The sequence below is a fragment of the Topomyia yanbarensis genome, chromosome 3 (assembly GCF_030247195.1).
Source record: "Topomyia yanbarensis strain Yona2022 chromosome 3, ASM3024719v1, whole genome shotgun sequence".
NCBI lineage: Eukaryota > Metazoa > Arthropoda > Insecta > Diptera > Culicidae > Topomyia > Topomyia yanbarensis.
Window position 1 is genome coordinate 61281716 of NC_080672.1, and position 23843 is coordinate 61305558.

Genomic DNA, 23843 nt, shown 5'->3' on the forward strand with positions numbered 1-23843 from the left:
TTAGAGACAAAAATATATGACGCGGAAAACCCGCCAACTTACCCCGGCCCGGGGTAAGTTGGCGGTATGTATAGATACACCATAAAATAAGCAATCATATGGAGAATCGAATACTTCATGGGTCCTTTTGGAATGTGCTGAATGTCTTTTCAAGAAAACTGTATATTAATCGACATTTGCTATTATATTTCAGTCTCAATATCCCGGAATATTGAAGTCGCGTACTCCACATTCAACAGCAAATTTTCCAAATTCTTTAGGTGAAAGGCTGAAGTAAATGTTTCCTGTATTGACGAGATACACAAGAAAAAGATTTTCTTACTTTGGAGTGAATTCCAGAAATAAACATTTTTGATGGCTATTTTTGCATCGTAAATAGTACCGCAAACTTGCCCCGCGAGCAGCACCGCCATCACCCTAAATAACACAAAGTGTTTAAAATTTAGGAAATTTACTAGGTATGCTCGAAAACACAATATCGCCCACAACTTCCACAATACAAAATGTTTTGCAACCAAAACACATTGGATAATAGGTTTCACATAACTTGAGGTACATAACGAGAGGCAGTGCTATATGTCTAATAGAAACGGAGAAAAAGGAATTCCGCCAACTTACCCCAACCGCCAACTAGCCCGGGCTCCCCTACTGATATAGGGTTATTTATTGAGATAAATGGTTGGTTTTAATAAATTACGATCATACGCAATTGAAATTGAAAAAAAAATCGCTCTCGTAACCTTCAATTCCTAACATGCTCATTAGAAGCCCAATTAGTACGTTGTAAGATTGTGTATAACATACTGAATTCTTAAATTATGGAATACATGCGTAATTGAAGAGAATTTTGGACCTGAAAAATAAATTAAAAAATATGTACGTTATATCGAAGAAAAATGTACGTTATATCGAATGACGCTATATCGAGGGTACGTTATATCGAGGGTACGTTGTATCGAAGATTACCTGTAATAACCTTTTTTTTTCAAACAATAAAATGCAAAAATCTATTTACAGAGTAACGGCAGAAAAAATGGTATTGTCTTTTCAAACCTCCAAAATTACATCGCACACATGATTGGACATTAATAAATGTTCCAGGTTATCAGAAGATCTTATCATACAACTTAGAAATGGATTGAGAAACAGCAAGAAATATGTGAGTCGTGACAGTTACCAGGAAAACGAAGGAAGGGAAAGACAGAGAATATTTAAAAATATATTATGCGATATATTGATTCCTTACATCCTTATTATAAATAATGTAAGTAGTAATTTTTACGCCATGACCAATATAAATAACCTAAATCTGGCAAAAGAACTCAATTTTCGCTAGAGTTTTGGGATTCGAAAATACAGTTGTTTTCGGTGATGCCACGAGTATAATTATATGAGAAATCTTTTATCTCACTACTAGGTGAATTACTTCATGAGCTATGTATTAATATACCATCAACATTTACCTTACGATTGAATGCAACGCCTAATCCAAGGGATAAATACACGAACTCTAGAAAAAATTTCACTATGAGCACATTATTTTGTCGTTGCAATAAACGTACGAATAATTTTTGAGAAACAGTTTGTTTATTATAGAGGTAATTCACATTTTTTTTTTCAATATCGAATTCCTTGAATCACGTAGATGTGTTTTCATACCCCGATATTCAAAATCGGTTTAGTTTTGCCCCTAAAACACCATTAAAGCAATACTCTGTATGAAAAGGTTTTCTTTTTAATTAGTGAAAATTAGTAAGGGAGAAAAATGAATGAAAATACAAAATTTTTAATATCTCCGCCACTCGTAAACGGATTTTGACAATCTATAGCTTGTTAGAAAGGTATTTTCATAAGCTTTTTACCTCTATATAGCTTGCGCGATGTGATTGCTTCGTTTGAAAGTTATTTGCCTTAAACCTGTCTTGTTTTGACAAGATCACCCATATCTCAGAAAGTAAACAACATATCGAAAAACAAAAATAATAGTGTCAAATGGTAACGTTAGGTTTTTCATTTGAAACTAGTTTCGTTATTATCGGTTCAGCCATTGCTGAGATAATTACATGACATTTTATACATACACACATACACACACACACATACAGACATTGTCCCAATTTGTCGAGCTGAATCGATTGGTATATGAGACTCGGCCCTCCGGACCTTGGAAATTTTTTTCAAAAGTTTGAGCGAATCCTATACATTTCTTTTGTAAGAAATGTAAGAATCGTTCCATGAAATAGGAATCTCAACATTTCCTCAAAAACACTTACAGGTTATTTTTTCCACTTCTATTTGTTGCTTTAATCACGGTTTTACCATAATAATGATTTTTGTTTTGAGGATGGCAAAAACATGGAACACGTTGCGTCTTCTTTCTAAAATTGATGTTTCAGAATGGCGCGTCCATCAGAATGTACGACAGTTGGAAAGTCTTACGATTTTCGAGACTTCCGAATTACCCCCCACGGTCTTAAATACCCCGGGTTGCTTCAGCTTTCGATTACAACGCATCCAGACAAACTCTGCGTTAACGATTTTCTAGAATTTTTAATCGATCTGTAAACTACAATTAACCTTTCTGCCATATTTTGTGAATTATTGTATAACCGTTATTTTTGTTTAGAACTTGATTGTTATAAAATAGATTATTATTAAGATCAACACTAGTAAGGCTTTGGGATGCGTGTTAGTTTTTAAGACTAATAAATAAATAAATTGCCACAATTTTGAATACCTTGTCTGGACTTAGCTGACCAGAATTATGGAATAACCCCAATGATTGTCAATATCTTCTTTACTATTATTTTAATGTCTAATTTTGTTAGCTGCCTGCGCAAAATTTACCAAAACTGACGACAATCCTATCCAAATATTGCAAAAAAACGCAAAACCCCGCGAACAAACCTAAGCACGAAGGTGCTAAATTTAACAACTCAACCAGATCCATCGGTTATACGGTGCGCTAATTGCTGATACCGTAAATATTCAAAATCCAAGCTCCGTGTTCGGTTTCGTTGGATAACGACAATTCAACCACCCAAGCTCCACCTGGTGCTATATAATAAAACTGATTTCCACCGACCAGCAGAAGCTATAGCAGATGCCGCAAAAAGGCACCCGATTTGGAGCTCGCCAGTGCCTGTTCCGATATTCGGTACATTACGACCACCGGATGTGAATTTGACACGCGATCCCCCACAAACGATGAAATGAGCCTCACTCAATCCAACTATGCGTATGTGTGTGTGTGTGTGTGTGTGTGTGTGTGTGTGTGTGTGTGTGTGTGTGTGTGTGTGTGTGTGTGTGTGTGTGTGTGTGTGTGTGTGTGCGTGTATTTCTATGTGAATCGGTGGGTTCATCCAAGCGCTACAGAATTCCGACAATAGACAGCTATGTATTTCAGCACCTAGAACCGACCCCGCACCAGTTCCACAGACCTGGTCGGCCAAACTTGCTATCTACACTGCTCGTTTGGAAAGTGCAGGATAAGCAACTGGAGATCCTATCCAAAGTGGCCGAGCATTGTACGGTGAACGATTATGATGGAAAACATATGTTGAAAGAGTTGTTTACAAGTTCGGAATAATTGATCCGTTGATTTTGGTTCTAGTAGCCAGCGTGGCTAGAGTAGATCATGGGTTGACTAACTTGTGTTTTCATCCGTGTAATTGAGTTGCCTTTAAAAAGTAATTTAATTACTGTAACTCGTGATGCGAAAAGTGATTTACTTGGAACGCTGTGGAAGGTACATTGGATCTAGAGTGTCTTTAATGCATGAAAATTGTTCAGCGCAATTTGAGTACTTGAAACATATACACCAAAAGGAATCACCCTAAAACGAATCAACATAAGAAAATGAGTCTAACGATTTTATATTTTTCGCTCAGTAAATCTGCTATATATTACGGGGAGCAACAAGTAACGAAAACGATCCGATAGACAGGCGAAATGATGTTCCGTTCTAGACTATTCAAAAGCAATCCATCCATCGAAATGTGATCGCCCGTTTAGCGAACTAATTAGCGTCTTCTGGGATGATTTTTGTGAGTTGGTTTTGCTTGTGCGAGACTGTAAACAAAACGTGGCAAAAATTCATGTGGGATGTAGGTTGACGAACGGTGTTTTCTTTTTTTAGGCAGCTGATATTTTCATTTGATCTCAGTATTTATTTGCTTGAATTTTATTTATTTATTGATTTATTTCACAATAATAACATTGAGGATTTTGCTACATTTGTCCTTCCGAACTGAGTATTAAGCCGAAATTAGTAAAACAGAATTCGCGTTTCAAATGTGCCATCAGTAACATCGCAGAACGACTATTTAGTGGCCCAATCGGTCCGCTTTGATACTAACGACTTTTGTTGGATTGAAGGTTTTCTACGGATCCTCGTATCCGTAGATAAAATCTACGGAAATGTAATTTTTTGTACGGAAACTACGGATTTATCTCGGTGTACTTTTGAAGAACGTTACCAACAATGATTCACAGATATTTTTCCTATTGGGAAAATATCTTAAATATACATAACTCTTAAAATGGGGAATCTGAAAATAGAAGTGAAGACCCTGCTTATTATTAATATTACATATTATATTTATCGAGGCTTTAACCACTAAGGGTCATTCACCCTAAAAAAAGGGAGTCTTTACATTGCATTTTACATATAGGGTGTCCAATAAAAAAAATGAGAAAAATTTCAATACCTTTCTGTAATTGAAGCAAAGAGCGTAAACTTTTCTCTCTCCAAAAGATCTGCTCTCTGGACTCCCTAGAAATGTGTGGCGTGTTTCTTTTCGCTTGGGTGCTGTCGGTTTATTTATTTATTTATTTATTTATAATTAATTAATATCAACAGACACAGTGTGGTCCTAATGATAATTTTTTAATCTATTTAAAAAGTCAAATTGTAATCTGCTACGTGTAATGTGAAGATCGAACTCGGATGAAACTCTGTTGAAGGTCCGCTGCAAACCAATGATGGCACCGTTTACTCCATAGTTAGTCCGGCGAAGAGGTAATCGGAAGAATAAATTATTGCGAAGGGCGCGAGGGCGAACGTTCATGTTTATCGCACTGAGAAGCTCGGGGCAGTCAATTCGATCTTGCAAAATATCCGAAATCGTTGTTAAGTAATCAAAATTGTGATAATCGTGAACACCCCTATTTAGTACAGCAGCAATAGTGATCTCGCTTGATCGCTCTAGGTAGAATCCTCTCCTCTTATCACCTATCCCTCTGATAGGGTGAGCGAGATATCTAAATAGGCCTTTGATTCCCTTTCTGCACAGATGATATAAAATCAATATACCACTGCCAGTTTCAGTTAGTTATAATAAAAATTTCGTTTCCTTCGCATCTAACTCTGTATCGTCTATTATACAAAGCAGAGCATAAAGACAAACCATTCCAACACTTTGATTCCGACCATATTGATAGTCCGAAAACCCAACATAAAATGGTCCTTCGAGCCGGATGCGAAGGTCGGATGGTCGGTCAAAGTGTTTAAGTCAGTTCGCGGAAAGTTTATGAACAAATACCGGGTCGTGAATCGGCGATAGTTGCGACGTTCGTTTGGCGGTAAAATAAGTTTCGCGCGTGTCGAAAGTTATCTATCACGAACAATAGTGCTACTGTGAAGACTGAACAATAGTGAATTGTGCAAGCAGTAAAAGTACGTTACTGTTCCTAACGAACTCGGAACATATACAACAAACTGAAAAGTGATTTACAAATAAAGCTACTAAAGCTGAAAGTGCGCGTCATCACGTAAGAACGGAAAATCTGCCCAAGTGAGTGTACGCATTGGCGTGGTCGACGGATTATTGTACCGCGTGGCGTTGTAAGTTGGCGTGGCTTGGTTGGTGAGACAAAGGAGCCACCGACAAAGGACCCTGGGACAAAAGGCAAGGTTATCAGGCGGACCGCGTGCCCTCGTGCACTGATAGTACTGTAAGTAGGAGCGAGTTGAAGCACTAACCCATTATACAATTGATGGAATCGAAATTTTCGATTTGTGTGAATTAGGCGTTCTGCTGATTTGAAGCTTGTGATTTACGATTGTTGCTAGTACTAACACGGTGGTGGAGACAGGTCATCTTATTTCTGGCGGTAGCTTGGTCACCCTTGAGAATTCACTTCATTGAAGTTCGGCTCGTGTTTAGCGAGTTATATTCGAGAATTTTTGATCGTTCGTGGATTTTGGTGACCTCGTGAGAAAATGGCTCCAAATTTAAGAGCACTCTGCAAGCAGGAACGTTTTTGTCTTGACACTATGCGCAATCTGTTAGACTTCATGCAAAATTATAATGAACGCCGGGACAAGGATCAACTTCCAGTTTGGAGAGAGCGACTGGAGGAGATTTTCGAAAAATTCCAGAGCAACCGTTTGCAAATGGACCTTCTAGAAGAAGAAGCTCAGTACCATGATGCTAGTTCGTTGCAAGGGATTGATGAAGCAGAAGGTGAAGTTGACCTTGGTCCAAAGGTAGATGCTAGCCGCAAGGCACGTGATGAGTTTGAATTGAACTATGTTAGGGTAAAGAGCTTCCTAATCGCAGCAGAAAGCAAAGCTAATCCGCCACAAGCCAACGCAATTGCAGTACCTTCTGCATCCTCTCGGGCTACTGATCCAGCAGTTTCCCGAATTAAACTTCCTGAAGTCAAACTTCCGTCTTTTGATGGTTCTCTTACTGAGTGGCTCACTTTTCGTGACACTTTTCGAAGTTTGATCGATTCTAACCCTCAACTGTTGGACATCGATAAGTTCTCTTACTTGGTAGCGTCGCTATCCAAGGAAGCAAAAAGGGTTGTCGAATCTATAGAAATAACGTCAGCCAATTATTCCGTGGCGTGGAACCTATTAAAACAGCGTTTCGATAATAAGAAGCTGGTAGTCAAAACGTATCTCGATTCGCTTTTCTCCATTGAACCCATGAAGCGGGAATGCTACGATTCTCTCGTCCGACTAATAGACGATTTCGAGCGTAACCTACAAATGATCGCGAAAATGGGCATCGACACTGAGGGCTGGAGTATTCTGTTGGCCCACATGGTCTGTTCGCGACTCGACTCGTCTACACTGAAGCAATGGGAAAATCACAACAACTCAACGGAAGCTCCCAAGTACCGAGACATAATGGAGTTTCTGCGTCGTCACAGTACTATTCTTCAATCCATCGCCCCTTCGAAAGCTCGCAGCTCTGATCCGCCACGGTTGGAACCCACTCGACCGCAGAAAACAAGGTTTAGCAGCATTCATTCAGTAACCGGCACTACTCCAAGGTCGTGCCCATTCTGTAAGCAGGCAATCCACTCTCCGTTCAAGTGTGAAGCGTTTAGGAACTCATCAGTTCAGCAAAGATACGAGTTAGTGAAAAGAAAGTCCCTCTGCATAAACTGCCTCTCTCCAGACCACCAAATCAAAAACTGCGCTTCCAGTGCGTGTCGTGTTTGTGGCCAAAAACACCACACAATGTTACACCAGCAGACTAGCAATCGTAATCCAACCCAAGCTCAAGCTCTCAAACCATCTACACAGACGCCCAGCACAGATCAAACTCAGTCTCAAACTCAGAACGCTCGGAGTACACCAATTGTTTCAAATCAGTCTTCCTCGCAAACCAATCCTACTGATGGACAGGTGCCATCGTCATCGTCGTTCAGTCATTGCTCTACCTCCTTGACAGCCAATGTTCGTAGAATACCATCGGCTGTCTTACTGCAGACAGCGATAGTAAAGGTGTTTGATCCCGCTGGTCACTCTCTGTGGGCAAGAGTATTACTCGATCCCGCTTCGCAAATTAATGTTATCGCAGAACGCTTTGCACAGCGCTTGATGTCACGCTTAGTCAAAAATCATCATGTCATCGGTGGCATCGGAAAGGCCACCATAGTTTCTACTCATTCCGTTTTCGCTCGCATCCAATCGCACTGTTCGGACTTCAGTGCTGATCTAAAGTTCCATGTTTTGAGGGAAATTACACACGAATTACCCTCGACTACCATTAACACCTCTGAATGGAATTGGCCATCAGATGTTGTCTTAGCTGATCCCAAATTTCACGAGCCAGCCTCAATTGACATGATCATAGGAGTAGAGGTTTACTACGAACTTCTCCTCGATGGACTCATTCGACTGGGTCCCGGAAAACCAGTACTGCAGAATACAGCCCTGGGATGGGTAGTCTCAGGCAGAGTAGGAGTTGTACAATCAAACCAAACTGCACCTAGTATTGTTCACGTCTGCAGTACAGAAGCCTTAGAAGACCAGTTAGCCAGATTTTGGGAGCTGGAATCCTGTCAATCGTCAAGCATCATGTCCGTTGAAGAAACTACATGTGAAGCACATTTTGCTGCTACCACAAGTAGAGATGAATTCGGTCGATTTGTAGTGGTACTTCCCAAGAAACCATCAGTCATTCCACTGCTGGGAAATTCATACGAAATAGCCAAACGTCGTTTTCTTTCCTTGGAGCGTCGTCTTCAAGCTGAGCCAAATCTAAAAACCGCATATTCAACATTTATTCATGAATACCGTCTGCTGAATCATATGCAAGAAGTACCAGAAAGTTTGCAAACTAAGTCGCATCCTACGTACTACCTCCCACATCACTGCGTAGTACGCCCAGAAAGTGTGACCACTAAATTGCGTGTTGTGTTCGATGCCTCTTGTGCCACCGACACCGGCATTTCGTTGAACGATGCACTCATGGTGGGACCAGTAGTGCAAGATGACCTCATCTCAATCACATTGCGGTTTCGGATGTCACGGTACGCCATCATCTCTGACGTGGAAAAAATGTACCGGCAAATCTGGCTCCATCAGTCGGACCATTCTCTACAGAGAATCCTATGGAGAAACGAACCGTTCGAACCGATTCGAACCTATGAGTTGACAACCGTCACTTATGGGACCTCTGCTGCACCGTATCTAGCGACCAAATGTCTTCAGGAACTTGCCAAATTGGGGCAATCATCGCATCCTGCAGCAGCACAAGTTGTGGCTAACGACTTTTATATGGACGATCAGTGGCGTAAATAGTGTCGAGGAAGGGAAAATTCTGTGCACACAACTTCTGCAGCTTTTCCAATCCGTCGGGTTTAGTCTTCGCAAATGGTCGACGAATTCTCCCGATATTTTAGCGCATATTCCAGCTGAACTCCGTGATGAACGCACTGTCTTCGATCTAGATCTGTCCTCATCAGTAAAAACTCTGGGGCTTAAATGGGAGCCTGCGTCCGACAGATTCCGCTTCCAAGTACCGAAATGGAGTGAATCGACTACCATTACAAAGCGGATAGCTCTTTCCGACTCCGCTCGTCTTTACGATCCCCTAGGACTGGTGGGACCTGTTATCGTGCTCGCTAAATTGTTTATGCAGGAGCTGTGGCGAAACCAGAGGACGTGGGATGAACCTTTAGAGGAAGAAGTTCAACAACGTTGGTTGCAGTTTAGAGCAAATCTCACATCACTCGAACATCTAACGGTTCCTCGATGGGTCGTACCATGCATAGAACCCACCATTGTGGAAGTACATGGGTTCTGTGATGCCTCCGAAAGGGCCTACGGGGCCTGCATATATCTGCGAACAGTTTGTGCCAATGGCAATATATCCGTTCTACTCCTTACTTCGAAGTCAAAAGTCGCCCCTCTCGGCGACAGTAAAAAGCAGAAAAAGATCTGCTTGCCTCGCTTAGAGCTCTCGTCAGCGTTGTTACTCAGCCACCTCTATCAGAAGGTTCAGCAAAGCTTAAAGCTACAATTGAAATCCTTTTTTTGGACCGATTCCATGATTGCACTATACTGGCTATCAGCGAACCCGTCCCGGTGGAAAACTTTCGTCGCTAACCGGGTTTCTGAAATCCAACATCTGACGAAGGATGGAATTTGGGCTCACGTGCCCGGGATCGAGAACCCCGCCGACATAATCTCCCGTGGAATGCTACCTGCCCAGCTGATGGAGACTACTGCATGGTGGGAAGGCCCACCATGGCTGCAACAACCGGAGCGGTTTCGGCCACCACTAGTTAGGTCAACCCATGAAGACTTCCCTACTGAATATTTGGAGGAAAAATTGGCAGTTATGTCCGTTCAAGTGAAAGCACCTTGTTTCATATTCAGTCTGCGATCGTCTTATAATGCTCTAGTTCGGCTAGTATCATACTTGCTACGATTTACCCACAACTGCAAACCGGCACATCGGTCGGACCGTAAGGTCGGTTTCCTATCAACTAATGAGATTACCGAAGCTGTAAACGTGTTAGTGAAAATTTCGCAGAAGGAATGTTTTGCTGAAGAAATCCGAGCCATCACTGTTGACGGACAAGTCAAGCCTAATTCCAGATTGAAAACGCTGACACCGATCCTGAAAAATCAAATTCTCCGGGTTGGTGGTCGGCTCGAAAATGCACCAATCGCTGATGATAGAAAACACCCTATGATTCTGCATCCAAACCATCCTTTCACCGAGTTGATTGCAGATCATTACCATAAAAAACTTCTGCATGCTGGCCCGCAACTTATTATTGCAAACATGCGAGAGAAGTTCTGGCCACTACGAGTGCGAAATTTGGCACGAAGGGTGGTGCACAGTTGCATTAAATGTTTTCGTTGTAAGCCAACTATCTTAGAGCAGCTTATGGGAGAACTGCCTCCTGAACGAGTAACACCAACCTTCCCGTTCCTGACCACTGGTGTCGATCTGTGTGGACCCTTTTATTACCGCCATGCTGGTCGCAAATCATCTCCCACCAAAGGCTTCGTCGCAATATTTGTGTGCCTCGTAACAAAGGCGGTGCACATTGAATTGGTAGCCGACCTCTCAACCAATGCATTTGTTTCGGCTCTAAAAAGATTTGTAGCACGTCGCGGCCTACCAGCAGTCATTGAATGCGACAACGCAAAGAATTTCGTTGGTGCATCTCGGGAGGTAGCAGAAGTAGCCAAACAGTTTGCCTCTCAGCAGCATCAGCACGTTGTTACCTCACATTGCAGCGAGAACGGCATTTGGTTAAATTTATTCCTCCTCGGTCTCCGAACTTCGGCGGCATTTGGGAGGCCGCAGTTAAATCCTGCAAGAAGCATCTGAAGGCCACTCTCGGAACTGCTATATTAATGAAGGATGACCTAGAAACGCTCCTTACGCAAACCGAAGGTTGCCTGAACTCCAGGCCGCTCACGCAGCTGTCATCTGACCCAGAGGACTTAGAAGTGCTCACCCCTGGGCATTTCCTAGTAAGCCGCCCTCTTGTAGCTATACCAGAACCATCGTACGAAGCCATACCGAAAGGACGTCTAGACCGTTATCAGCAGACCCAAGAGTATCTTCGTCGTATCTGGAAGCACTGGAGCATGGATTATCTATCCGGCCTGCTCCCGCGGACAAAATGGACCCGTCAACGTGACAACGTAACCATCGGAACGATGGTACTTCTGAAGGAAGACAACCTACCTCCACTCAAGTGGCGACTCGGCCGTATCACCCAAATCTTCCGCGGCGATGACGGCAACGTTCGAGTGGTCTCGGTGAAGACCAAAGATGGCGAGCTTCGGCGCGCTATTTCCAACATTTGTGTACTACCAGTGAGAAAGCCAGCAACCGCTGGTGATGAGGACTCGCTCTCCGATTCGTAACTACTTTATTCATTAGTCGTTTCGATTTGCATGTGCATGCTCGCTTTAAATTGCAAACCTAATGCTTTCTACATTCCATGTCCAATTATTAAACGCTCCGAAATTAATCTGATTGGTACTGTGATCAACGCCATCCGGCTTACCAATCAAACGCACTGGCTGAGATGTGTATCCACCCACTACCCAACGGAACAATCCCCTTTGATGTTGAGGATTTCGTCAGGCGCAACAGATTTTCTGTGGGGTAAGTTGTTCCAGTTTACACCTTTCGTCAATTGGATACTACATCAATTCTCCAACCACCTTGAGGTACAACTACAATCAAACGAATGCAACGATGACGTCAGAAGCCAATTACTGGATGCCCATTCATCGAGAAGACACAGTACCAACGACCAACACTTCATGTCATCTCAACGCATAGTGCAGATGAGCTGAGCAGCTGATCGACAGACGGTCGATATCCATATCAACAAACCGAAGAAGCACGTGCCATACAACCGAAGAACATTTCGTCGCACCCAAACAAACCGAAGATCATACAATCTATAGATTGTGAATTGCAAACAATATTTGTATAAAATTAATAATCGCTTTAGTTAGTATTAAGTTGAAAAGTGAAACTTTCAACGGTGGCCGGCTATGTTAAGTAATCAAAATTGTGATAATCGTGAACACCCCTATTTAGTACAGCAGCAATAGTGATCTCGCTTGATCGCTCTAGGTAGAATCCTCTCCTCTTATCACCTATCCCTCTGATAGGGTGAGCGAGATATCTGAATAGGCCTTTGATTCCCTTTCTGCACAGATAATATAAAATCAATATACCACTGCCAGTTTCAGTTAGTTATAATAAAAATTTCGTTTCCTTCGCATCTAACTCTGTATCGTCTATTATACAAAGCAGAGCATAAAGACAAACCATTCCAACACTTTGATTCCGACCATATTGATAGTCCGAAAACCCAACAATCGTCATAGCACGGAATAGATCCCGTCGCACTTGCAATGTATCGAGTCTAATAAGCAAACCCCGGCTTTCATAACTTGGCAGCTGGTGAGGGTTGCTCCAAGGCAATCGACGAAGGGCAAACCGAACAAATCTGCGCTGTACTGCCTCAATTCGATGGACACGGTTGAGATAATGAGGGTTCCACACAACTGAACAATATTCCAGAGTTGATCGAACGAGTGAGCAGTAGAGAGATTTCAAGCAGTAAATATCTGAAAAGGGCTTAGATATTCTCATTATGAACCCCAAACAGCGTGATGCCTTTGCGACAATATAGCTAATATGCTGTTTAAACGTCAGTTGTTCATCGAGAAAAACTCCGAGATCTTTGACGCAATTTGCTCTGTCAATTGTGGATTCAGCTAGACAGTAATCGAATCGAATTGGCGTTTTTTCCTCGAGAACGTAATGACAGTACATTTCTTGGGGTTTAGGGTCATTCGGTTGATCTCGCACTATTCCGCAAAGGTTTCCAGTTGGCTTTGAAGGGAAGCTGCATCATCAGTATTCCGGATTGTATGGTATAACTTGAGGTCGTCGGCGAAAGACAACCGTGGTCCTTCTAAACAAAAGTTAACGTCGTTGAAATACAGAAGAAAAATCAATGGACCGAGATGGCTGCCTTGCGGAATACCAGATGAAGCAAAGAACTCTTCGGATACACAATCACCTATCTTGACTGCTAGACGACGATCACTGAGATACGATTGCATCCAACGGAGAATATTAGTACCAAAGCCGAGTCTATCCAATTTTGCCACTGCAATAGCGTGATTTATATTGTCAAAAGCAGCTGAAAGGTCCGTGTAGATAACGTCAGTTTGAAGGCCGTCCGACATAGCATCTGTAACGTATGTTGTGAACGACAGAAGATTCGTAGATGTTGAACGTTTCGGCATAAATCCATGCTCCATGTTCAATCGAAGATGGCGTCTAAACAGCAAGCACTCCGCGAGCATGTTGTACGGTTTTACGAAACCCATGGTTATCGTGGAAATAAGTAAAGGGCGAACACGAAATTATTGCGACACATTCAACAGGGCATAACTTTTTTACCATTGGGTAAAAATCAACCAAATTTTGCACACTTTCTCATTGATGTGTATTGTTTACATGCTGTCAAACTCGAAGTCGTGTTTTTCGATTCAACGAAAATGGAGGTGAACCAACGCGAGTCGAGAGAACAAATTCTTTCCAAACACCTGGAATTTCCTGACCTGTCGCACCGGCAGTTGGGAAAAATGTTGAACATTCACCATTCAACCGTCTCCAGAGTGTTGAAGCGGTTCCAGGAGCGGTTGACGTTGTACCACGGCAAAGGATCTGGAAGAAAACCGGGACCGAAGAACAAAAAGACGGAGGGAAAGGTGAAGCGGATGATTAAAGCAAATCCCAACGTCTCAAGCCGTGATTTGGCTAAAAAGATCGGCATGTCACAGAGCTACGTCCAGAATGCAAAGAAGAGAGCTGGACTACATACATACAAGGTACAGAACTTCCCAAACCGCGATGAGCGGCAACAATCGACGGCTGAAACTCGGGCACGGAAGCTCTACGAGAAGATGCTGACAAAATATGGCTGCTGTGTCATGGACGACGAAACGTATATAAAAGCCGATTTTAAGCAAATTCCGGGGTTGGAATTTTTCACCGGAAAGAGCAAGTTCTATGTGGACGACAAATTTAAGAAGAAGAAAATGTCGAAGTTCGCCTCCAAATATCTCATTTGGCAGGCCATCCGCTCTTGCGGACTGAGGAGTGAGCCTTTCGTGACAAAAGGCACAGTAAAGGGCGAGATCTACAAATCTGAGTGCCTCGAGAAGCGCCTTTTGCCGTTCTTGCAGCAGCACGACGAAGCTCCGCTATTTTGGCCAGATTTGGCATCATGCCACTATTCTAAAAGTGTCCTGGAGTGGTATGAGGCCAATTCTGTCCATTTTGTTCCAAAGTACATGAATCCGCCAAACTGTCCGGAGCTTCGCCCGATGGAGCAGTACTGGGCAATGATGAAGGGGGAACTTCGGAAGAGCAAGAAGACAGTCAAAGACGAGAAGGACATGTTAAGAAAATGGATAAAAAAAACTGAGAAACTGGTACCGGATGACACTGTAAAGACTTTGATGGAGGGCATCTAGCGAAAATGCGTTCAATTTTACACTCAAGGCTCCATCGATTAACTTTTCTTTTGATTTTTGAAGTAAATATATGTATACAACTACACTAAAATTTTGGTTTGATATTAAACATTATAAGAAAATTGGGATGCCATTTTCGGTGTCGCAATAATTTCCTGTTCGCCCTTTAGACCAATTTAGCGCTGCCTGTACCGATTTCATAATGAGGAAAGGATCACCTGGGAGTCGTTGCTCCTGGCTAGTTGACGGCACGCAGTAATAGGGACTGCTGGTTCATTACGTCACCGGAATACATGTAGCTTGGAAGAGATCGGTTAAGGGGTTGGGGGGGTGGTGTTTCTCCGCACCAGTCCGGGGAGGGGGTGTGACATCTCACGACACTCTCGTACTGATAACTTCACACGCACAGACCGATTCGACTCTGGGGTTCGCTGCTTCACGCGCATACAAATCGCCGACGGTCGGTAATTTAATGGAGACGTAAGTTTTTCGTAAGGTTTGAAAATTCGACTTAGTGGAGATGCAAGTTTTTCACTTAATTTTTAAAATTTTTCAAATTTAACGATTTGAAATTAAAGTTTTGGTGGAGGCGCGAGTAGTTTACAGTAACTTACCGTGCACGTTGCTTGATAACTGCTTTGTCTTTCGTTCCGCATTGAATCGGGTAAAAACAAAAAAGACACAGAATGGTCAAAATCAAAAACAAATGTTTTTATATTTTACACAAGCTACACACCTAGAAAAAATAGTGTAAATTTACGTCTCCTGACCCTGACATATACGAGCATCAAAAATGACTTAGTTTTACGTTTGATTTTAATTTTACATGACGTTTAATTTCGTAAATCATGTAATTTTACTCCACATACAGCGTTTGTTCTGAATGGTAGGAAGTGTAATCTTATATTATTGCGCATGTAAAGTATATGTTTCATGTAAAATTAAACGGAACACGGTAATGTTCCGTCATTTCGTAAATTACGGTTTGTTGAAGTGTGTCATGTTTGCAATTACGTCAACGATAAAATTCAGATTTTTTTAGTGTGTACACAAAAGAATTCAATAGTAACACATTTGAAAAATTCTTTGCATTTATTTTTTGTAAATATATAAAAGACTCATAGCTCCGTTAAGCTCACACATTGATCCGAGTCAAATAAACAAACAAAATAGCAAAAATTAGAGATAGCACAATCATCAATAAGGATTGAGAATGAATGACAAGCCGTTAATCCACCTACGTTGCGATATATCTTGGACAAATTTCGAAAATACGATTAGTGGACTTGTCATCCGTTTTTGGATTTCAAGGCAGCGTACGATTCACTGAAACGAAACGAACAGGGCAGATAACGATGAGTGAAAATTAGGCGGCAAAATAACCAGAGAGATAGCTCACGGTTTTTCGGCTTCGTCTCATCAGAATCCGACACTGACTTAGTTAACGGAATAAGCTAGCGCCGGATGGACGTGCAAGATTTATGACAGACATTCCTCTTTATAAAATGTTTTGACGTAGGACTACGTCTTTGTTTTCGATGTGGGGGTGCACTTTGCAAATTCAACAAAAATGGTATGTAACGAAAAATGGTCCAATTTTAAACGCTTGTAATTCAGCCATCTTACGGTAAATTTTCAATTTTTTCGCGCATATCGCTCAGAAATACTTCTAAGAATAGATTCCAATAGATAAACCCAAAGGTTTTTGATATCATGGCATTAAAATTTTAAATAATGTTCAACATAGTTAAAATACCACGCATTTGCACACAGAAGGCTGCGCTTCCCTGGTCTGGCACGACAGATTTATGTACCTAACGCGCAACGCTTCTATGAATGACGTCATCATCGACTATTTAAAGAGCAGATTTGGTCCGGCAAGCTCAGACAACTAGTACGACGCTAGCCTCTGCTACACTGGCTGTGAGAGCATGCAGCGCAGTGCTCTGCTCTGCCTGCTGTCCAAGAGGCACAGCAGGCAGAGCAGAGCACTGCGCTGCATGCTCTCACAGCCAGTGTAGCAGAGGCTAGCGTCGTACTAGTTGTCTCTTTCGCACCATCCATCATCACCAGCGTTGACTCATTTTGCTTGGTGCGTATCCTCCATTCGTGTATCTCAAAGGCGCCACGCGCGCGCCATCTTGTGGTGAGCGCGTGCAATAGCTTGGGTCAGCTGTATCATTGTAGCTATGATTTACCGCCAAAATACTGTTCTTTATTTTTGTTGTTAATCAAAATTTTATCACAAGGTTGTGAAAAAAAAACTCGTAAAATGAATTTGGTTATAAAAAATCACTTTCAAGCCGTAAAACTCGATTCTTTTCGTCGTAAATCTATTAATAAGGGACACCGCCTTGTAAAAAGTTTTCATGTGAGTGGTGTGATTGGAGAACGGGACGAACATGGGACTTTTATTAATGGGACTGTTCTTCGTGAAACACCTGGAGCTGCCAGTACTCGAAGAAATGAAAATTTATATTTTCCGAAAATAGAGGTGGGTATAGGAATTACGTTTCTGATGTAAAATAAATATGTAGTGAGAATTCCTATGTTGTCAAGTATAACAATAATTGCAATACTGTTTAAAGAATTTTAAAATTTCTATTATTTTACAGGTAGATGACGACAGATCAATTAAAAATACTGAATGCACATGCAAAGCTGGAAAATTTTTCTGCAAACACGCTGCTGCAGTTTGCGTGTATGTAAATGAAGAAAATACTTGTTCCAAAACTGACTTGCCAATGATATGGAACAAACCACCAGAGGCTCAACTAAAAAGATACAGTAGAGGTGCGACGATTGATGAAATTCTAGCGAAGAAGGAAAACAACAATCACATTGTATCTAAAAAGAGTGTTTCAAAATTCGGGCGCTTGAAAAATATTGATGCAATTCTTAACGAGGAATGTGCTATTTCTGCTATGGTTGCAGCAGAAACTGAATTTTTGATTCCAAACGAAGAAAGGGAACGAGAGAAAAACAGGAGAGAATTTGAACTGCGACAGTTGTCGAGCCTGCTGGAACAACAATTCAAAGATGATTTTAACATTTATCGCGCCTTTCAAGTTCAACAAGTTGACCACATGATTCTAAAGTTTAATCCGAAATCTTGTCCACAGTCTTCTAAAGATTTTTTCGAAAACAAAATTTCTATTGATGGTGACAAGTGGAAATTAATTTGTTTTAACTCAATTCGCCAGTCCAAAAGTTCTGTTTGGTTCAGAGAGCGGTATTTACGTATTACTACAAGTAAAAAAAGTCACCAAATCAAGACGCGAAGAGAAAGTTTTGATGCTTTAGCCCAACAGTTTAAAAATAATCGGTTTAAAAGCTTTTCGACAAAATCTATGCGATACGGATTGGACATGGAACCTTTTGCTAAACAAGAGCTATCAAAACAGCTTCAGGTTGACATTCACGATGTTGGTCTGATTGTCAATGTCAAGCAGCCCTTCTTGGCATGTAGTCCTGATGGTGTTATTGTAAATGACAAAGATTTTGAGATTATTGAAATAAAATGTCCATCCTCTTGTGAAAATTCTCCTATTTTTAATCGCAATAATGGAAAATCTTTAATTTCATATTTATATGGCGATGAAAATAACAACCCAGTAATAAAAAAGTCATATGTATTACACACAGGTTCAGTTATCGTTGTATGTAACACATGCGAAAGTTTGTAATTTTTTTGTATTCTCTACAAAAGGCTCTGTGTTGCTTAGAATGCAAAGAGATGAAGATTTTGTTTGTGAAGTTGTGCCTAAAATAGAGGGTTTTTATTATGAAACATTTTTACCACTTCTTTCTGTTAGCATATAAACAAAGAGATGAGAAGAAAGAGAAAGAGAAAGTTGTTTAAATTAAGAGAAATTATAATTTAACAAGTTATAAGTAAAATTCTGAGAACTTTTATTTTACACGTTTTGTTACAACATTGAAATGAACATTTAATTTAATAACTTTTCTATGAAATTGAATCTTTTTCATCACGAATTAATGGTTCTTTTATGTTAGCGAGGCAGCATGCAATATGCATAATTTTATCCATTTCTGGTAAGAGCTCAATTGGCACGTGTGACAAAATTTTAAAAATTTTAATTCGTTGAATCGCTCTTTCAACATGAATCCTTACACTGGCAATTGCATAACCTTCCATAACTTCCTCCTTACTAAATTGTGAATCAAAAGCAAACGGTGGCATAACCAAAACGCACTCGTGTTTCAACAGCTCTGATTTTATTTGGGGAAATCCTTTATCTGCCATTATTTCATCTCCTGGCTCAATCAATTCAAGGAAACCAGAATCATTTACAATGTACCCATCTGTTGCTCTTCCTCCATACCCTTTTGAGACAAAAGTTATCATTCCCGATGGACTGATTCCCACTAAAAATTTTATAGTAAAGCTAGATTTATATGACGAATACATCAATACACGTTGATCACTATCAGGAGGAGTGTCTGTGCGCATTTCTGTGCAATCAACACAACAGTTTGGGTAATTTTGAAATGACTTTGGCATAGCACGTTTAATCGCTTCTCTACCTGGTCAAAAAACCCAGGTATTAATATTTTCAAAAAGCGTCTCCAAAACTGAGTAAAAAATTTGCGAGGTAGTTCGCCCTGACACGTGAAAAAGAAGTCCAATTGCGCCAAATGTTAAACCAATCTTCATTTTCATAAGGAACAATAATAATCTGTCCTCAGCTTTGAGCGTTCTGTAAAATTTTGGCTGATCACTTTTTTTCGGGCAAATGAATTCCAACAAAATTGCAAAAACTTTTAATGTTATGCCCCCGAATTGCTTTATAGCGCTGTCATCCTTGATATCTGAAAAACCCATGAACCCTGGTCTCGTTGGTTCTTCGGGACCAACTCCAAGTCTTCTTGTCCCGAATATTAGGAACAATGATTCGTGTGTGTGTTGGAGGTTTTTTCACAGGAATGCAAGTTTGGGTAGAAGAGTCACAACTAGATTCACTGTTCCAAGCAAATAAGATTCCGACACTCGAGTCATTGTCAAAGTCGACTTGTGGATCAGTCTGCGTTCCCATTTCTATTACTAATGGTGCTGCTGGTGGTGAATTTTCTGTTGTGGAATCATCAAGGTTCGACTCACTTTTTTTATCAGTACCTGGAATAAAATGGATCTCATATCTGGAATACGGAAAGGAAATGAATAATTGTTGAAAAACCCATGATGTTTTACCTGCATTTAACATTGATTTTGTAAAATGTTCTAGTTTTTCCCTTCTTCTCGCTAGCCTTTCACCGCGACCAGACGTGCTTGGTTGCTTGCGTTTGTGAATGTCAGGAAAAATTGTCGGGTTGTACGCACTTTTGCGCGGAACTTCAGATTTTGACCCACCTTCAAAATGCAAACTGCATATCTCGGATGTTTTTGATGGTTGCCACGGTTTTCCATTAACACTGCAAATTTTAAACATTCAGCAACAAAAAATAGAGGAGAAAAAAGATGTTTGGCTTACTCAATTCGACGAACTGCAACTATCCACTGATTCCGGCGTGTTTGTTCCCACGGTTTGGAAGGAAATTTATAGTAACTGATCCTGGGGACTGAATAACCGCGAGAATTGCATCCCACAACACGACAATTATGCCCACTTTTATTTTTATGAGACATTTCTAAACAATCTAAAGGTACAAAAATGTTTGCAAAATGCGTTTGCTTACTTTTGTTGTGACAGCGCATATGTAAATTGACCCAAGCTATTTGCGCAGTGGGCCGCGAGTTGGCGCCACCGGAGAAGCTTCAATAGCGTATACCGGCACAGCTTTTTGATTCAAGCACGGTACACCGTTCGCTTGGGTTTATTATTTGAGGCGAATGTGTAGGTATATCAAAGTGTTGCGTGTATGATATAAATCTGAGCTTTCGTTGCGCGAAGCGAAAGCTTTCGTTTTTTTCTTTGCGTTGTCGTCTCCATGACAGGCTAAGGAGACGAAAACTTTCTTAGCAATAAATTCACGCGAATGGATAGAAGAAAGTGCAACGAAGGTTTATTATTTACGTTTCATCAATTTATTGATTCCATGAGATTCATTTCCACTCAACCTATCCCACTTTGATTCCACCAATACATAGGTACTACAAAGACTATTTACGCAAAAATTCGATTCTTGTATATGTTTTGCTTCGATATATGATTAAGACCACTGTATTCGCTACATTTATGTGTACTTTAGGAAACTTACAATAACGGCAAAATAAAACTATAAAGCTTATCCTATACAAGAACTGTGACTGTATTGTCTAAAACATGATTTTTAAGCATCGGTCTTGTTGTTCACTGCACACAACAGAAAACTTTTTAAAACTTTAAAGCAGTTCCAGATATTAATTCGGTTTTCCATCGCAGTTTTCTGTCTGCTTTCTTTAATCGGATTCGATCGCTCATTGTAAATAAAATGAACTGATGAGCAACACGGTTTGATTCATGAAGTGAACTGTAGAAAGAAATGTTTGATTAATTATTAATCCAAATGTAATAAGAAATTAAATATTTGACGTATTGCAGTCCTACGTCTGCAATTCGTACAACCCCATAGGACTGTCCCCTGTAGTTTTTTTTTTTTTCAATTGGCGATCTTATATCAGGTGTGCTCTTTGTTCGGAATGCCTAACGTCGATCTATCTTTGGATCTTCGCTGGATGTTTGAAAAATGTTTAGGAACATTATTATTATTGTATAGAATCATCTATATCACATGTTACAAGAACTGAAAAAATACTTTTCAGTCATTGTAGTATAATTTTATGAAATTGTTTTTATGTTGCATATGTCTATTGTCATTTTTCTTAAGGGGTTATATACAAAGTTGGAACTCAAATAATCGAAAATTTTTTTTGAATATTCTGAAAGTATATACTTTTGAAAATATCTGTGCGAAACTCCTTCGCCCAGATCGGAGCACTACATTTCAAACTACAGCCGTTCGCAGCGTGCTGGTTCTTCCGCGTATGAAATTAACACAAAACTTTAAACGCAATTATCTCGGAACGAAAATGTTTGAAAAGTACCGTTGCGATGAACGTGATATCGCAAAAACTATTCATTCTGTCTATTCTCAACCACCGAAGGCATCAGTCACAATACTAGTGTGCTCTTTGCTGCTACCCAAACCAGCGCAAGCAGTTGCTTTTTTCTTGTGTGCTTTGTCTGAAGCACAAAGGGAACCGTTACTATTATTCTATCAAGATGCCTGAGTCTCGACAACAAAATGTGATTCTTCGGGCTAACACGGTGGCCATTGACTTCCGGTCTTTCCGCATAAAACCGAGTATTGGTGATGTGGAACATTTGCTAAAGGAGAAAATGCAGCTTCGGTTTTCAGACGTAAGTTTCATCCAGTTGGAGCACGTCAGACACGCGGTGCTGATAACGTTCAACAAATTCGCCCAGGCAAAAAGATTCATTTCGCAAAACAACTTGAAACACGTTCTGGATTGTGACACCGCAAAAATCAAGATCCCTGTGTATATGGATAACGGAAACGTGGAAGTTAAATTACATGATTTGGCACCACGTACTTGCAAAGTGGCCATTAAAAGATTCATATCGTATTTCGGAGAAGTGGAATCCATTTCGGAGGATACGTGGAGGAACTACTTTCCAGGTATTTCAAATGGTGTTTTTGTGGTAAGAATGCGGGTAGACCAGCCCATTCCTTCCTACCTCACCCTGCAGTGCACAACAGAATGGGGTGATACCATTATACAGCGAACTCTATGTACATATCAAGGACGAACTAACACGTGCCAGTTCTGTGAACAATTACGGACAACCCTGCCCAGAAACCGCTAAGAAAAGCTCATCTACAGAAAGAAATACCAACACTCAGTCTCCAATATCATTCCCTGAACCACAAACGGTTGCCAAATTTGTGGCTGCTGTTCAAGCAATAATGACAACTGCGAAAGCCGCGTCAAGTACCACTAACTCAACAGCTAATTCTAGCAACGAGGAAGCTACTAGCAATGACGGAGGGTTCACGCTCGTGACCCGAAAGGGAAAGAAGTTAGGAACAACACCTGATCGCGAACATCAAGCCAGTAACCCCGATGATGACCCGGACTTGTGCGAAGACGACAGAGATACTAATGACCCCCATGATATAGTTGACGTGGATGCAAATATTTCCCCGATACGAAAACGGATCTCCACGCGCAATGGCAAGTCGCGCGTACGGGATCGATCTTAGCATTAATTGTTTATTATTTTTATTGTTTACATCATGTAAATATATAAAATATCCACGGCTCCGTGAAGCTAGCGCCTTGAGCCAAATAAACGAATTTTTAAAAAAACTTCTTCCGATTTTCATAATTTTTTTTTTTTGAATTGTTTGTATTTACATTCTCGTGTACTTGAACGGTTCCTTTTTCCACCAAAAAATTTTGATTCATTGCCGTGAATTTTTGTTTAAAATTTTGAACACAAAACTCAATTTTTTGGTTAACATGTTTTTTGCAGGAAAAAATGTTTGTATTGGAAAACTGATCCGTACACCACAATACATTTTTCTTCAATAATATTTTTACTTTTTTAAATTCAGTTGAGCGGTACGGCTTAGAGAGCGTTCACCGCAAACCTCTGCCAAAAAAACTCGCTACGGGGGATGGGCCATAACTCCGGCAACCTTCAATATTTTTTTTAATTCAACTTGTTTTTTTCTAACTTCGATAGCACTACCATTGAGCTGTCTTTTGCTTTTTCAAAAAGAAAATTGCATAAAATGCTTTAAAAAAATCACGACTTAGTTCACTTTTTCGCCACAACTTTGTATATAACCTCTTAACGCCGTTTATCAAAACAAAAACAAACACTTCAAGGGTCGATAAAAGTGATAGTAGACTCGTAAAATAAAACTTCTCGTCAAAACAGAAAATCTGGACACCACATACTGTTTTTCGGAAAGAAGAATAAAAATGTTAAAAAGTTGTTTTCCGTTTGTTTATAGTACGTCAGGATCGGTTTTCATCAGCATTTGAAGATTTTTGTGTCTTCAAAAAAGTTTTTAATATCATTATCAC

The 23843-nt window shown here is 40.6% G+C and overlaps 3 protein-coding genes across 6 annotated transcripts in view; 2 read left to right on the top strand and 1 right to left on the bottom strand.

Moving 5' to 3' along the window:
* LOC131688646 (beta-1-syntrophin) overlaps nucleotides 1–23843 on the bottom strand; it is an 856448-nt gene that overhangs the window by 576740 nt on the left and 255865 nt on the right. The gene's annotated exons all lie outside the window — the stretch shown is intronic.
* Nucleotides 5165–9064, top strand: LOC131688644 (uncharacterized). The gene is made up of 2 exons (XM_058973056.1): nucleotides 5165–5955; nucleotides 6031–9064. Exon 2 carries the CDS (start codon nucleotides 6224–6226, stop codon nucleotides 9044–9046), a length of 2823 nt encoding a protein of 940 aa, XP_058829039.1. The 5' UTR covers nucleotides 5165–5955; nucleotides 6031–6223; the 3' UTR covers nucleotides 9047–9064.
* Nucleotides 9230–11638, top strand: LOC131686961 (uncharacterized). Its single transcript, XM_058970994.1, has 3 exons — nucleotides 9230–9263; nucleotides 9343–10934; nucleotides 11000–11638. Exons 1-3 carry the CDS (start codon nucleotides 9230–9232, stop codon nucleotides 11636–11638), a joined length of 2265 nt encoding a protein of 754 aa, XP_058826977.1.